The sequence below is a fragment of the Prionailurus viverrinus genome, chromosome A2 (assembly GCF_022837055.1).
Source record: "Prionailurus viverrinus isolate Anna chromosome A2, UM_Priviv_1.0, whole genome shotgun sequence".
Taxonomy (NCBI): Eukaryota; Metazoa; Chordata; class Mammalia; order Carnivora; family Felidae; genus Prionailurus; species Prionailurus viverrinus.
The window spans coordinates 22,834,808-22,852,556 of record NC_062562.1 but is presented as its reverse complement, the minus strand read 5'-3'; the positions used below and the strand labels follow the sequence as shown (position 1 = coordinate 22,852,556).

Sequence of the window (17,749 nt, the reverse complement as noted above, 5' to 3'; positions counted from 1 at the left end):
GAGGGTCACAAACAACCCATAGGCCAAGCACAGTCCATGGAGCCCCACTCTGAGTAGCTTCGCTGCAAGCCATTCAAGGTGTTGTTAATTCGTGTGTCCTCCTTAGTGCCCACTGAGCTCTATGCCCCTAAAATAGCTTCTACTGAAAAAAACTGTTGACTGTGTAAGTAAGACAATAATACAAGTAGCAAGTGCCTCTTGAGGTCAAAACTCTTAAGTTTATTCATGACCCGCACAACTTCCTTTTGCATTGGAAAGATGCAGGTGCTATTGCTTGGATTTATGGCCGAGGCCCAGAGAAGAATGGGTCTACACACAGGAGGCCCTTTTATCCATGCTGTTTTATTTGACCCACGGCGTTTTCCCTCATATGCTGTTTCATATCTCTGCAGGGAGTACAGAGCATGGTGTGAAAGACGAGGCAGGATATTAACCGGACCAGGGCCTGGGCCAGGTGTGAGCATTCTGTCTTCTGTCCGTCACTTTATTTATCATCCTTCTCTTGAGGACTTTGTGAGGAGCCTCTGATTCCCAGTCACACAAACAGACTCTGTGCTTGAAGAGCGTGTTGTGATGAAACACTTATCGGGAGTATTACCATCCCTGAACTAAGAAATAATGATCAAGCCGGTGTGTTCTGGGGTATTTCTCCCCGGGGCACTGGTTTACTAACTTGGGGAGAGGGCTGAAAAACTAGCCCCAGTCAGGGTAGCAGCTGAGCCACAAGTCAAACATCCTGGGTGGGGAAATCACAATGAATGCCATAAACAGGAGCGTCAGTCAGAGCCCAGCTCTGGTACCAAATGCCCGATGGGTCAGCAAGGGCCTGCCCTTGACTGATGGGGAAGAAAAACGGAGAGAGAGGTCTTGATAAGGTAAGGCAGCATGTGTAAAGACCACAGCAGGCTTACATTTAAGGAGCTGGGGTGATTCAGAGGAGAGAGGACTTTCAGGGGCGAAGGGCCACTTCCCAGAGTCTTGACCTACACTGTCAGCCTCAACTGTAGGTGTGCACTCTAAGTATTTTGTCTGCGGTCCTCTCTTGACTAGTTAGATCCCTCCTTTGTCATGCCAGGTGGCAGTCTCGTTTCGCATGTATTTTTCTCATATTTCTCATGATTACATTTATGGTTTCCTCATCTGTGAGGTTGCTAAGTTTTGGTCAAAGTTGTTGCTACTGTATGTGTAATGCATGGAAGAGTGTCTGGCAAAGAGTAGGCATTCAATCAACAGTTCGCCCTTGCTTCCAGATTTCTGGACCGCACTATCTGGAGAAAGGCTGTCCATTGTGATCACTGCAGAGCTTCATGTTGAGTTCCTATTAACACAGAGATGAGAAGGTACAGCCCCAAAAGGGCAGAAGGGTGATTGAGCCTAAGGATAGTAAGTGACCAAATTATCCAGAATCAGTACAGAAGAGCTGATTTGTTGGTAATTTCAAAGCATTGTTATGGTTTTCTTTCCTTTGAGACAGGAAAGGGACTTTATTTCGTAAGAAGCTTCATATGAATCTTTCCAAAACTCTATAACCTGACACATGGTTTGATAAAAATCTGTTGGTTTAATGAGTGACCCTGAAGAAGCCATTCTCATGTCAGCATTTCCTCCAGGGAGATATTGGGTCTGTTGCATTCAGTGAGTTTGGCTAGTTTAGAATGATTTGGTGAACTGGCACGAGGCTTAGGGAGAAATGCAACCAACTTGGAGTCTTGAAAAAACAGCCAGATGGGGGTATCATCAGGGTTGCTCGGGCTGTATTTTGAGGGAGCTTTCAACACTAGGTTTCATTTTGTAGCTGGACATGAGAGTTACCACTGTCTAGACTAGTGGTTTTCAACTGAGGACACTTTTTGCGCCCCAGGGAACATTTAGTGCTGTCTGGAGACATCCTTGATTGTCACCACTGGGAGGAGGAGGGTGATGCTACTGGCATCTAGTGGGTAAAAGCTGGGGATGCTGCCAAACATCCTACAATGCACGAGACGCCCTGGTGACAGAGCTCCATCAGGTAGTTTAAGAAAACCTACTCTGCACAGATTTACAATATAAAAGGCAACTCTAGGGACGTTGTTCCTAAAGGCTTTTCTCTGAAAGAGAACTTGACAATTATCAGCTCAAAGACCCTTTGTACTCAATTCCAGCCTTTAGTGACTGCTGGATCTTTGAACTACATCTCTGTATCTGTGCTATCTGACTTGCAGGCCCTGGATCATAAGCTCCCTCTCCACATACAAAGCAGGTGTAGGCCAAGTTCTTTAAGTCCCCTGCCCTAAGGCTACTAACTGTTTAGCTGTTGCCAAGCCTTGCTGGCAAGCCTAGGTCTTTACAACACAAAGCACTTGAGATTGGTGCAATCAGAAGGGGGCCATAATCTGATTGGTCGCTACCGGGGGTGGGGGTGGGGTGGGGGGGGTGGATGTAAGGCAGACAGTGTGGGAGGGCTCCAGGTTCAAGGTGTAAGGAGCCTGGTGGCTTCACCAGCTGACAGTGCTCAGCTACTCTCCTCACCCTCTTTGCTGCCTTTTGACATGCTCTTACCACCCAGGGATTCTATCACACTAGCTCCAGGCTACTGAGGCTTTGCTCTTGCCAACTTGCAGAGAGTTCTTGGCCTAGCAGACCAGTTGGATGAGGGCCCCTGGAGCTAGAAGGTGACTTTCATAAGGGGGCTTAGTGCTCTCCACCACCGCCTCTGGGATGTGTGCTTTAATTCTGCTCTGACTAAACCACTTCACATATGGCTAACAAAAGAAGGCTTTTGTTAACATTCACTTGTGGCCACTCTGAGCAATGACAGAGATGTCACCAAGACTTTTTTTCAACAGGTTGGCTTGTGTGTTAGCTGCCTACAACTTGGAGATGCGAGGTCGTCCCCAGGACGTGTAGACTCTTTTGTTTACACCCTGGATCTGTGAGAGGTGCAGAACCTTCTAGCAGTCCAGTTCAGCAAACACTAATGGGGCTTCTGCCACGTGGCCAGCATTCACAGATCCAGGCCAGGGCAGAGGAAAGCATGGCCAAATGCAGAATGCACAGGAGGGGAGCTCAGCTCAGCGTGGGGCAGCAAGGAAGGGGTGGAAAAGAGTTCCTGGCAAAGGATCTGAGTGGGAGGCTCAAGGGATGAGAGCAGGGAAGACTCCCCTGGTCATGAAGCGCAGAAACCATTCAGATGAGGAGGCATTTTGCCATTGACGGTAAAGAGTGAACACCCCCATTTGCTCTGTTCTTCCTTTTAGCTTCTTGCATGCTTGTCCTTCCTTCCCTCCCTCCCTCTCTTTTGCTTCACCTTCTCTCTGCTTTCCTTTGGCTACCACTTCTTGGAATTACAAGATGCCTGCCCCAGCCAAGCCCCATGCCTCCTCTTTCCCAATCCTCAGTAAAGCAAGCACTGTGGACTTAAATTGTCGAGCTTACAGCACCCACAAACTATCAAACTCAATGCAGTGAAGTAACTATAAACGAAACAGGACAGCTACTCCATTCGGGACTTTATAATCAAGTAGTGGAGAAATACACTTACGTTACAATTATTACCAACATTATAGCACAAGATACCTATTGTGGACCAGGCCTAGAGGAGACATTTTATGGCCATTATTTGAAATTGTGACACCACTCTTTAAGACAGGCCTGTTTTTATTTTAACAATGATTCATTGAGGCTGAGACATTAGGGGTAGGAAAGAACTTGTGAGACACTAGCCCGCAACAATCTGGAATACAATATTTGGTAATAGAAATCTTTTTTTAAGATAAAAATTTAATATATTTTTCTGAAGCTTTGAGGGCTACTGTCATGAGGTAAGAGAAAATTTTGGTAATAGTTTGATAAAAATTTTGATAGGATATAATTACAAGCCCATAAATCACATATTTTGCATGTAAACATTTGGTATATCTCACTGATCTCATTGCTTAAAAAACTATCGTAGTTCATGAGGGAAAAGAGACAAGAGATAAGGAAGAGTCATAAAGTTAAAGATCCAAAGATTGCAGGAGCTGTGGCAGATGGATGAATTTCTTCCTGTGGAATTTTCCAATATAACCATTGGGTCCCATAGGCAGTGTTTGCCCTTGAAATTGGACTTGGAGGAGGTGGAAACATCTTGTATAGTGTCTATCGCCTGTTCCTATTGTTATGAATTACCCCATTTATTAATTATTATTAACTGTGATTTGGTGAATGTTACATAACTTTCTGAACCTTGTCCCCTTATTTAAAAGAAATATAGTTTAAAATAATGACAACCTTTTTTTAATTTTGAGAGAGGAGTGAGAGAGAGAGAGTGTGTGAGCTGGGGAGAGGGACAGAGGGAGAGAGAGAGAATCTCAAGCAGGCTCCACACTCTGCATGGAGCCCAATGTGGGGCTAAATCCCAGGATCCTGGGATCATGACCTGAGCTGAAATCAAAAGTCAGACGCTCAACCGACTGAACCACCCAATGATGACCTTTTGATTCATTGTAAAGATTTGCTGTAAATAGACATACAAATGCTTAGCACAGTGTCTGCCATGGAGTAAGTTCTCAAAAAGTATAGGTATTATTACTGAAGTTTGCCTGTTTATGGCTTGCCCAAGCCAAGAGAATCCATGCAGTGGATTCTTTTTTTTTTTCCAGGAAGGTAAAAGTCATAAAATTCCAAGATACACTTAAGTATGGATTTGAGACCCCAGTCGTTAATATTGATGTCTTGATGTCTACATCCCTCCTTCTTACACTTGCCCTTCATGTCCCTCCCACTCCCATAGCTTTGCTGTGTTTTCTGAATGATAGGTTATGAAAGCATTTTGTTGCTGTTGTTTTTTTTGGTGATATGGAATCCCCCCTTTTTTTTCCAAATAAAGTTGCAAGCAGGGGGCTCATGTATAAAATAGACTAACGCAGATCTGCTGTCTTTGAAATGGGGTGAGTGTCTGCTCCTGTTTCCTCCTCATTTTGATATATTTCTTTCTCCGTTCTGGGAAACCTGGAGGTGTTTCCAAAGGAAACTTAGGATTTCACTGAATGTACCTTAAGAACCACTCATCCAGTAGAAACTATGCTTTGAAAAGATCATCTTGATCTGAAGTGCTAATATTAATAAAGTGAAATCTTTGACATAGGACAAAAAGAACCACTCAGCTCTATGAATGAGATACTAGTATTAGTTCTGAGATTCCCTATAGAAATAGTCCTGGCTTAGCTGGGAGTGGGGGAAGGGAGTGAGAAAGGATGGATTTCCCTATGGTCCTCCCACTACCCATACAACATGCATGAGATAAATTTCCCTGGCCAGTATCTGGCTGTTTAGGACTCCAAACATCTATGTGGAACCGGAGCATGTAATTGAGTCACCACATATCTCCAAATATTTTGATATTTTGGTAATTTGCCATCTCCCCAGTCGTCTAGCCATCCAACCCGCCTTTCCAACTATACAGCACAGTTTCCATCACCATGCCCTTGTGCTGAAGGTTTCCTCCTCCTGGAATAATACCCATCCTTCCATTTCGGGCTCTCTGACTCACCCCTCCTCCAATGCCTTCTCCATGAGCTCCTCCGCAATTTCTGGGGCCAGATTTTGTGTCTTTTGCGTGTTTGTTCATTTCTGCCTCCCCCACATTCTTCTATCTCCCTCACATTCCTATCTTGCCTGGGGCAGTGTCTTGCACAGAACACACAGGGAAATGCTCACTGAATTAAACTGAGTAAATGCTATGTTGATCAAATCTTGGGTCAGCCGCCTGCGTTTTTCATCTGGCATTGCTTAATTAGCTTTTTCTACAAAGTCAAACCAGGGAAGGACCATTCCCAAAGAAAAGCCAAAGCTTTTCTTTCCTAATTCTTCCCTTTGGGTGTCCAGTGGAGACTGGGCAAGATATAATCATCCAGTTTCCTTCTTCAACAGCCCAGTTTTATTCAGCTTGATCCTAAACTTCAGCTAGAGGCTGTAAAATTCCTTTTTGAGTGAGACCATTTTCATCTTGGTTCTCAGTGATTATAATGAACTATTGACCATCTGTTTGTTCCTAAAAAGTTAAGCTAGCTAGTTTGGGTGATCTTATCTATTCACGATATGGCAGATCTTCTTAAGCCTGGTATTTCCTGTGCAAATGCTTTATTTTGGATATTTCAGCACCTCTTGCCTGCGTGATTGCAGAACTGAGGGAGAACTGTTGTTTCAATCAAGGACAATGCTCAACAAAACTATTTCAGTGGGATAAATTATATATACAAACAATTTGTTGAGACATATATTGCATACAATGCTGAGTATTAAGACAAATGCAAAAATAAATACCATATTCTAATGAGGGAGACAGAACCCCTGTCCTCAAGTAGCTAATCAAATACAAGGAAAGAAATGCTGGCACGCGATTAACTAGAAACATCCCTTTGTTGTTTATATGCAGTTTTGTGTTAGGAATTTATGGCATCTTACAAAAAAAAAAACATACGATGCTGGGGCGGAGGGGGGAACATGAATAAGACAAAAACATGAATAAGAAAGATCAGGGAAATAGAAAACAAAGTCAACTAGAGCCCAAATCAAGGCCCGTTCATGAAATATACCCCCTGGAAACTACAGGAAAGCAAGGCCATCTCTGTGGCCCACCAAAGGTATACCCAGTGAATGGCATCTATAGACAGACAAGTAAACACGAGATGTGAAAGGCACATTTTCCACAACAAAACCACATTTGGAGAATCCAAAATTTGAGGCCACCTTCTCTAGACGAGACTTTACCCAAAAATTGGAAGCTGAAGACCCTGCTGCCATATCTTTCCACCTGGGGTGATTGTGTTTTGTTTGAAGAAAGGAGATGGGGAATATGTATTACAGTCTTATTGTACTACTCTAGTGGCTATGAACTTTCTAAAACATTTCTCTTGAATTACATCGTTGTTACATTTTATTTTGGAAGATAGGGCTTTTCCCCCCTTGTTTATAATTTTCATCTTTCCAACCGAAGGCACATAGAGAAAAGGAAACAGATATTGTATGTCTTTGTAAGTTTCTTTGTTTCTTGAGCATAGAGTACAATACCTTTGGTGTAGTGGGCCCTTAATGACATTTGAAATTTTTATTTTATTGGACATCAACAAGTGCTAACTCAGTTTGAGATAGGACTCTACTGTACAAACACAGATGATTTGTGACAAAGTTTCATTTACATATTAACAGCAGTGGAGTTTAGAAAGCCAGAGTGGTGGGGCGCCTGAATAGCTCAATTGATTAAGCATCCGACTTCGGCTCAGGTCATGATCTCGTGGTCCGTGAGTTTGAGCCCCGTGTCGGGCTCTGTACTGACAGCTCAGAGCCTGGAGCCTGTTTCGGATTCTGTGTCTCCCTCTCTTTCTGCCCCTCCCCCACTCATGCTCTGTCTTTCTCTCTCAAATATTAAAAAACACTTAAAAATTAAAAAAAAAAGAAAGCCAAGGTGTAGAAAAGATATGTCACTGTGCATGTGTGTCTGCCTTACCATTCTGTCAACCAAAGTTCATTCTTCAGCAACATGATTCAGACTTTTGTGATACCAAATTTGGAGTAGAAATAGAGGAAATTAAGACACGAGCATCAGGAGGAAAGAGGGTCTGATGTAAAAGGCAAGGACTAAGGGCTCTGGGACATCGGATGCAGCTTTTGATGGAGAATATTGATGGAAAGAGAAAGAAACTTTCAAGTATCCATGGGGCAAAAATGAACAGAAGAAATAGGATGATTTTTAAAGAAATATCATGAATGGGGCGCCTGGGTGGCGCAGTCGGTTAAGCGTCCGACTTCAGCCAGGTCACAATCTCGCGGTCCGTGAGTTCGAGCCCCGCGTCGGGCTCTGGGCTGATGGCTCAGAGCCTGGAGCCTGTTTCCGATTCTGTGTCTCCCTCTCTCTCTGCCCCTCCCCCGTTCATGCTCTGTCTCTCTCTGTCCCAAAAATAAATAAAAAACGTTGAAAAAAAAAAATTTAAAAAAAAAAGAAATATCATGAATGATAAATTATGTCTTTAAAAAATGTTCTTTAAGAGAGACAAGTCAAGTTAGATATACATTTTAAACATTGTCATTAATTCTGGCTCCTGTAGCATGTTTATTTGAACATGCTAGACTAGGATTTGAATCAGACTAGTATTGCATCTCATGTGGGAACCAGCTAAGTTACGAAAAAGTGATATATTTTTACTTCAATACAGGTACTCTTGGTTATATCAGTCATAATGAGAGAATTAGGAAATCATGTGGCCAGGAAGGAGTGGAACAGAGCAAAACTCTTTATGCACTACCCCAGTTTCTTTGAAAGACTAACTTGAAAGCCTAAAAGTAGTAAATTTCATTAGTCAGTTAATTCAAAGAGCAATGAGAGAGTATTTTCATCTAGTAAATGAGCAAATGTTTTGAGAAGTATCCGTATGTATGAAACGAATTCTGTTATGAGTTTTTAATCCCCAAACTCCAAACATTAAAAACCCATACATAACTGGTGAGATTATAAATTGAATCAGGGGCACCTGGGTGGCTCAGTTGGTTGAGCGCCCAGCTCTTGATTTTGGCTTAGGTCATGATCCCAGGTTATGGGATAGAACCCTGCATTGGCCTCCAGGCTGAGTATGGAGCCTGCTTGGGATTCTTTGTCTCTCCCTCTGCTCCCCGCCCCTGCTTGCATTTTTTCTCTCTCCCTCTCTCTCTAAATTAAAAAAAAAAAAAGTGTGCTGTTTAATTTCAGCAAATTTGTGAGTTTTCCAGTTTTTCTGTTACTGATTTCTAACTTCTCCCTCTGCCCCTCTCCCCTGATCACATGTGTGCTCCCTAGCTCTCTCAAATAATAAATAAATAAAATCAGAGCTTCTGGAAAATAATATGGCAATGTATATCAAGAACTTTAAAAGTATTTGTACCTTTTGGCGGAATAATTATTCTAAAGCAGTAATAAAAAATGGAGTCAGAATATGGAATATTATATACTCATTAACATAGATTTTAATGAATATATGAAGAAAGTAAATATTCATATATATAAAATGACTTCACTTTAAAAACTTGCATACTAATACACCCACATGACAAAAGGCTATGAGTAAATGCTCCAAATATCAGATTTTGGGATTATGGGTGAGTGGTTTTTTTGTTGTGGTTTTCCTGTTTTTTTTTTCTTTTAAAAATAAAATCTATATGGATGGGTATGTCTTTAATAATGTGACAAAAATAAACATTTTGGGAAAAAACTAGTTCATCACCTAGGCCAATCTCATTCATTTTGCCTAACAAAGGATTCTGTTAAAATTTCAACCAAAAAAAAAGTTAACATGCAGACCTATCAAATAGATTTGTCACTGTCTCTTCAAAGAAGGAAATTCTGTTTCAAATTCATCCTTAGCCCAAAGCAGCTAATTTGATTTTATCAGTCATCAGCAAAGCCCTTACAGTAAATAATTTATGCATTTTTGTAGCTCCATCCCTACAGGGCAAGGTTCAGAATTTAATGGAAACCATCACACCGTTAGATTGCTACAGCTCATCTAAGAGCCTAAAGCCTGAAGTATTGAGCGGTCACCTAGAGCATGTTCATTTGATCTGACAGCATTAGAGAGGAATGCAGCAGCGGAAACAAGGCAGGGGAATCCCACTGTGCACACGTCTGCCCTGGGACAGAAGAGTTGGAGAAGAGACGCACGGATGCCAGTGGCAAAAGCAGGTGCAAAGATGATTCTCCAGCAGATGCCCGTGGATGGGACATTTTCATAAAACGCTGAGTAATTGTCAGCCCCAAAGTACCTCTCCTGCAAGACCTGCCCAGCTCAGCCCCCTTCTCCTGGGTGTCTGCTGTCGCGACAACCCCTCCTATATCTGTTTCTCATTAACAGTCCCGCTTATCAACGGCCTTATCAAAAATCATGCCTGAGGGGTGCCTGGGTGGCTCAGTCGGTTGAGCGTCTGACTTAGGCTCAGGTCATGATCTTGCGGTTTGTGGGTTCGGGCCCCACGTCGGGCTCTGTGCTGACAGCTTGGAGCCTGCAGCCTGCTTCGAATTCTGTGTCTCCCCCTCTCTCTCTGCCCCTCCTTGCTCATACTCTGCCTCTCTCTGTCTCTCAAAAATAAATAAATGTTAAAAAATTTTTAAATCATACCTGTGCTTGTCTTCTGTGGCTTTTCACTTCGCTTTCTTTCTGTTGCTTGGCGTGAGAACTGAATTTAATTTGTTCATCGTTAAAGGCCTTTTCATCACTAGATTTCTTGGGAAGTTCTGACACTTGTTTATTCCCCTGACAAGTCAGTTTTGAGGATGAATCGGATGTGGCTTGTCAGACGCTTTGAAAACAAATCTCCTGGCAGCGAGGGAGTTGCTACGAAGGGTGTTCCTGGCTTTGTTTCAGTACCCAGTTTCGGGGACAGGTAGAGAAGGAGGAGCCGCTTTATTTTTAGAAATATCGTCTCAGCTTCATGTCTGTTGGTGAGAGTAACAGTGGTAAACACAGTGCAGGGATGCCTTTAGAGATACAAGGGCTACAGGGATTCAGGCGATGGTCTGTGTTAAGAGAGATTTGTGAGATGCTGGGATAAAATACAGATGCTGGAGTAAAACCTTCCTGCAGAAATGGTGGAGAGGAAAAGGTCTGTTAGACTCCTTAAGGCACCAGCTCTCTGCATCATCTCCAGTCTGCTCCCCCCCATCTCCTTTCACCAAGGAGTATGAAATTAAAGAAGGTGGGGGTGCAAACTTGAGTTTAGAAGATGAATAAGTTCTGGGGGTCTAATGCAACGCATTGTGATTATAGTTAACAACAATGTATTATATACGAGAAACTTGTTAAGAGAGTAGACCTGAAAGGTTCTCATCACCAAAAAGAAATGGTAATTATGTGATGTGATAGAGGTGTTAGCTAACACTACTGTGCTAATCATTTTACATTTTACGACCGTATCAAATCAACACACTGTATATCTTAAACTCATACGATGTTATATGTCGATGATATCTCAATAGAGCTGGAAAAAAATTTTATACTAGACAAGGTGAAATCCAATGTGTCACAGCTTTTATCTGACTAGGAGAAGGAAGCAGAGACAGCAGGTGACAATCTCATGAGTACCATAAGTCATGTTCTAAACACACCCAGCGTACAGAGATAAAAAACAAAACACAGAACCTTGTTTATTATAGGACCTCTCAAATTTCAGGCGTCTTTCAGGTATTTCTCAGACTGACTGCCCGTCCAGACTGCCCTTCAGGTTGGCACTGGTGGTATAGGGCGTGCCCCACCATCTATTGGCCACCTAGCTGTGGAAGCATGGCAGAATGGGTGCTGTGCTCACTGCCACTGATTACAGCTTCATCCAGGGGCCCCTGTTGTCAGCCTACACCATGTCTTAGTCATTCATTCATTTGCTTGTTTATTTAGTACAGGAGTGAAGGGATGAGAGACATCACCTTATTCATGATCTTTTTATTTTTATTATTATTATTTTTCATTTAACCCATGCCATACCCATGCCTGGCTTTGGGCCAGGTAAATCTATGACTTGGGTTCCTCAGGGAGCTAACCTTCTTGTCAGTGTTACCTAAACATATCCAGTTACCATGGCCATTCCTACCAGTGAGTAGCATCCTCCTAGTTACATTCTGGTGCAGAATTTTTCCCTAGCTGTAGAGGGCCCCCTGGTCAATGATGGCTTGTCACAATGATTCTCAGAGCTGCCGCGGGATCCAGAGTCCAACAGCATTCCCAAGTGATTCTAATGTAGGCATTCTCTTTCATTCACTCCAGTATCAGCATAGTGGTTGGGAAAGTGGTTTTAAAATCAAATTTTCCACTATTCTTCCGTTTTATCCCGAGAGCATTTCTCACTGTGCCTTTGTTGCCATTGTTCTACTCATCTCTTGGGGCATTTTTCTGCGATCACTGGGCTCCTTAACCCCCAGGAATAAGTCATTGTCTTTCCTCCCTTCTGCATGTGGGCATTTCTTAACCTTGACTCTGCCCTGCTCTTCCTTTCTACTATCACCGTGGAACTTGAGAAAACTAGCGGATCAGAGAGCCCTGAATTCAAATCCCAGTTCCACTCTCAAGTCGAGCGAGGTGGGCACGTTTCAGAACCGCCTTCAGTTTCCTGGTCTGTAAAATGGAGATTAACAACACTGTGTACCTCGTAGGGTTGTGCTGAAACATTAAAGAGTTAGTGCGTGCCAATATCTGCTAAATGGATAAAAGTTTAGTGCAATGACGACTCGAGGTGCTAACTAATCATTTGCAATATTCCTGTTGTTTAATTCAGTAGGTGTATATTCAACGTTTACTAGGCTTATTATTGCTTTTGAATCACCCATTAGGGGAATTTTTCATTTTCTTCCCAGACAGAAGTGTTTTTAGCCTACATTAACATTTCCTCTTTGCCTTAATGTCTCCCTTTTGGATCATTGTAAGCTGTTTCCATCTTCTCTTACAGCTTTTCCTTTAAACAATGTTGCTAATATTTTTGCCTTTTTGTTTTTTCTTTTTTTCCTTTCTTCCAGTTCAGCATATCCTGCTTCTTGCCACAGGTGCTGGAAAGAGAGCAGCAACCTTTAGTAAGCCAGTGACTATGACATGGCCAAGGTACATGCTTTCCCTTCAATCAAGAGGCACTCAGCGAAGGCCACCTTCTAATAGGGAGGTAAGTCAGCCACGTTTCTAGGGGAGAAACAATTAATTCCACTAACATTTTACTTGAATTTTCACTCCCCCCAGGTTTATATATGTTACCTACCACTTTCCTTTTTGTTATCTTGTGCTTAGGTAATATTTTCCCCCTTTCCCCCCTTTACCTTCTCTATTGATTTAAATTAAGCTTGGTTGGTATTGCTTTAAAAAGAAAACGCAAGCTTGCTGGGTTGGAAGGTTTTTCCAAGGCCTCTCTGCTCTAGTAAAATCCTATATACGTAGGTCTTGTGAACCAACATTATTTTTGCTGTACAAACACCACGTGCATGTTCTAAGACATGAGTCCTCTGTGTAAGATCCTTTCACACATGCAAAAACAGCTGACATGTCAGCACTTCCATAGAGTGAAAACAAAAGAATCCTGGTTCAGAGAGGTCAGGGCTGCTCTACTGGGGCCAGTGCATGACTTACCTTGACCTTCATCCCCTGCATGAGCAATATGATGGTGGATATTCCAATTTTATAATTTCTTGAGCATAGTCTGCTCCAAAGATGTGCCTCAAATTTTCAATTCCTTCAATGGAAAAAGTGTTTGTTTTATATTGTTATGTGATGATATTACCACAAACTTAATGGCTTAGAACAACACATTTACTGTCTCACAGTCTCTGTGTCAGGAACTCAGGCATGGCTTGGCTGGATCCTCTGCTTTGAGCCTTGCAGGACTTCAAAGTTGCTGGGGCTGTGGTCTCATCAGGGTGAGAACTTGCTTCTAAGCTCACTTACCTCATTGGCAAAATTCAGTTCCTTGCTATTGGAGGGCTGAGGGCTTCTTGCTGGCTGTCAGCCTAGGATGTCATCAGCTCCTAGAGGCTGCCCACAGTTCATTCCCACATGGGGTTCCCCAAGTTGGCCTCTTAACTTCTCAAAGCTAGCAATGGGGAGGGAAGGGGGAGGGGAGGAAGAGGGAGAGGGAGAGAGGGAAGGAATGAGCTTTGTGGTAACAGAGCAGGGAGGAGATCTTAGGGAACCAAAATAGGGCCATCTTCTTGAATATCAGCCAGGAGGAATTTTGTGGATTTAGCATTACTGCCCAACGTGTGTATCTGCTTTACAGATTTAAATACAATAATGCCTGGCTTACAGGGCTATTGTGATAACCAATCAGGTAGCAGAAGGTTCTCTGTAAATTATGTAAATCGCCTTAAGGACACACATTATTTCCATGCTTATAGACTCAAGGGAACAAAATTTACCCTATCTTGTAAAGACTTACATATAAAGGAAGGGATATTTTAAATTTCATAAGAATATAGCAATTTGACCTACTCTTTGTAAAATATTTAAATATTTTGGAGAAAGTTATAGTTCTCTTGATAACCATCTCTAATCCTGCCCCTTCTGCAGAGGTAAACATTGTGGTCAATGAGTTGTGTGTTTTTATTTACCTTTTAAAATTTTGTGCATTTATTTACAGATTACTATAAATGCACTTAAAGAAGTATTTCTAAAGCTAGCATAAAAAAGTAAACGAGATCAGTCCCTGGATATGTTTTCCCATGCTTTTTATTATTGAGGACTGAGTTAATTAATTTAATTAACTTTTAGAATAATCTTAGTGTGTGTGTGTTTTTAATGTTTTATTTATGAGAGAGAGAGAGAGAGACAGAGCACAAGTAGGGGAGGGGCAGAGCGAGAGAGGGGCACAGAATCTGAAGCAGGCTCCAGGCTCTGAGCTGTCAGCACAGAGCCTGACGTGGGGCTCGAACTCACAAGCCATGAGATCATGACCTGAGCCAAAGTTGGATGCTTTACCGACTGAGCCACCCAGGCGCCCCTCTTAGTGTGTTTTTTAATGCTCATATAGCATATTTTGTCCACTAAATACTACTTTAAGAATCTTGGTGAATTTTGGGGAGTCTATCCTAAGGAAATGGGTGAAGGGGGTCAAAGGCACAAACTTTCAGTTATAAAATAAATAAGTCCAGAGGATGTAAGGTGCAGCATTGTGACTATAGTTAATAATACTGTGTTGCATATTTAGAAGTTGCCAAGAGAACAAATCCTAAAAGTCCTCATCACAAGAAACAAACATTTCTTTAATAACTATGTATGGTGATGGATGTTAACTAGACTTATTGTGGTGACCATTTCACAATATATACAAATAGTAAATCATCCTATTACACAGCTGAAACTAATATAGTGTTGCATGTTAATTACACCTCAATCAAAACAATACAAATAAAAGGATATTTAGAAAGTTTAAAAACATTACCTATTTAAGAATCCCTGTCTCGGACCAGGGTGGCTCAGTCAGTTAAGCATCTGACCCTTGATCTCAACTCAGGTCATGATCTCATGGTTTGTGGAATCAAGCCCCATGTGGGACTGTGCTGACAGCACGGAGCCTGCTTGGAATTCTCTCTCTTCCTCTCTGTCTCCCTGCCCCTCCCTCATGTGCTCTGTCTCTCTCAAAATAAACATTAAAAGAAAAGAAGAATCCCTGTTAATTTTGGGGGGGTATATCCTAAGGAAATAATCATCAAAGCTGCAACTATATATATATGAAGATATCTATCAGTACACCATATATAATGATGAAAGATTGGAACAAGGCAAATATTTAACAAAGAGGGGCGCCTGGGTGGCTCATGGTCAGTGGAGCACCTGACTTGGGCTCAGGTCATGATCTCACGATTTGTGACTTCGAGCCCCACATTGGGCTCACGGCTGACAGCACAGGGCCCGCTTTGAATTCTCTGTCTCCCTCTCTCCCTGCCCCTCCCCCACTCTCTTTTTCTCTCTCTCTCTCTCTAAAAATAAACAAACATTAAAAAAATTTCTAAAAAAATATTTAACAAAGAAATTGTTAAATAATCATATATCATATCTACACACCCATGTTCACTGCAGCATTATCCACAAGAGCCAAAATATAGGAACATGAGAACAGCTTTAATGTCCTTCAGGAGATGAATGGATAAAGAAATATATATATTATATATATATTCTATCATAATTGTATATGTTATATATAGTTATATATATGACATATCATATATATGATAGAATATTATTCAGCCATAAAAAGGAGGAAATCCTGGCATTTGTGCTAACATGGATGAATCTGTAGGGCATTATGCTAGTGAAATAAACCAGAAGGAGAAAGACCGATACCATATGGTTTTACTTAGATGTGGAACCTTAAAAAAAAAAAAGCAATTTCATAGAAACAGAATAGAATGTTAGTTGCTAGGTGTTGGGAAGAGGAGTTTATAAAGTGATGTTGGTCAAAGGGCACAGATTTTCAGTTATAAGAATAAGTTCTGAGAATTTAATATACAGCATGATGACGGTCGTTAATAACACAGTATCCCAGGGGCGCCTGGGTGGCGCAGTTGGTTAAGCGCCCGACTTCAGCCAGGTCACGATTTCGCGGTCCGTGGGTTCGAGCCCCGCGTCAGGCTCTGGGCTGATGGCTCAGAGCCTGGAGCCTGTTTCCGATTCTGTGTCTCCCTCTCTCTCTGCCCCTCCCCCGTTCATGCTCTGTCTCTCTCTGTCCCAAAAATAAAATAAAACGTTGAAAAAAAAAATAACACAGTATCCCATACTTGAAAGTTGACAGTAGATTTTAAGCATGCTCACCAAAAAAAAAAAAAAAAAAACAAAAAAAACCAAAAAAAAAACCCATGTTGACTATGTGAGTTGGTGGATGTGTTAATTACCTTGATCTTGGTAATCACTCTACAACATTTATGTATATCAAATCACCACACCATACACCTTAAATATGTACAATTGTATCCGTCAATTTTCCCTCAGTAATGTTTTTTTATTTTTTAATCTACAAACTGGTTTGGTTCTCATTATTGCTCTGAAAAAAGTTCTCTCATCAACAGGCTTTTAGCATTTTTTCTTTGGCTGGTTGATTTGATGTGTTTTTGCAGAAATACTGCAGTGACCGTTCTCGAGCGTACTTCCTTGCGTTTATTTGTAAATTTTCTGTGCGGTAAATACTGTACAGTAAGCGCTAAGGTGCAAAGTAGAATGTCTACACCATAGGGTTTGCACAGTTTCAGAGTTCATGCAGAAAGTGTATGCTTCCAGTCTGGGGTGAGGGGAGGGACCCAACATAACTGCATGATTTCGTTCAGTGCTTAATCACAACACATGCTCACAACCTCATTTTGACAGCCTCTCTCATCCAGTTTCTGACTCTCTCTTCTGTGGAGGAAAGAGCAGGCAGAGCCAGTCTACAATCTTAACTCTGCTGCTCCCAGATGCAAGAGTCTCTCTGAACTTCAGCTTCCTCCTGTGTAAAACGAGAATAATATCTACTGCCAAGTGCTACTGAAAAATTAGAGCTACATCTAGCACAGTACCCTAGCACACAAAAGATACTAAAAAATATTAGCTCCCTTCCCTTAATTACCACTTGTATGCATTTAGAGATCATGGAATTAGCATGTGTGGTCAGAGACGCAACTTAAATCCACACCCTAACTGGAGCTGGGATCTACAGTGATCCTGACCAGACCCGAATCTACATGTCAAAATCCCAACATTCCTTGAAGGTCATCTAGGACCTACTCCAAACGCCATCCCAAGCAATAAAGCCTGGTCAAGTTCCTTCAGAGTAGACATCTCACTTTGCATTTCCTAGCACTCTCCTACCCCTGGCGGGTTTTGGGACTCTTCCCTTTATACCCCGATGGAGTTCTGTGTATCTTCGATCCAGAGAACAGCTTCTATTCCATGATTCCTTTTCCTGTCTCATTATCCATTCCATTTTTATGAAGCTTCGTGACATAATGTGAAAATGAACTACATGATTATTGCCTATTCGATTATATCACAAGTCAGGTAACAATTCTTTCTTGGGTACGTGGTAGTTTGAGTTTGGCTTTGTAAAGGTAAGTTCTTTGTATTTCCCCTTCCAGTTCTTTTCTTCCTTCCTTCCCCTCTTTATGATATTGGACGAACTGCAGCCCTCACTTTGCTTCTAGTTCTCAGTCCCATGTCCCTGGTAGGGGACAAAGTGGAGAGAGTATGGTGGCATCTTGCCTGTTTGCTGCTCATGTCTCTGCATCTTTTCATTGACTTTGCCACTCAACAGCGTTCATATAGAGTCT

At 41.9% G+C, this 17,749-nt stretch overlaps 1 protein-coding gene across 1 annotated transcript in view; it reads left to right on the top strand.

Annotated features, from left to right (window-relative positions):
• The window catches only part of LOC125153066 (uncharacterized), a 177,918-nt gene that overhangs the window by 107,899 nt on the left and 52,270 nt on the right, over window positions 1-17,749 (top strand). Inside the window, exon 2 of the mRNA XM_047835953.1 lies at window positions 12,488-12,627. Within this exon, the coding sequence (XP_047691909.1) occupies window positions 12,488-12,627 (140 nt within the window). The remainder of the gene's footprint in view (window positions 1-12,487; window positions 12,628-17,749) is intronic.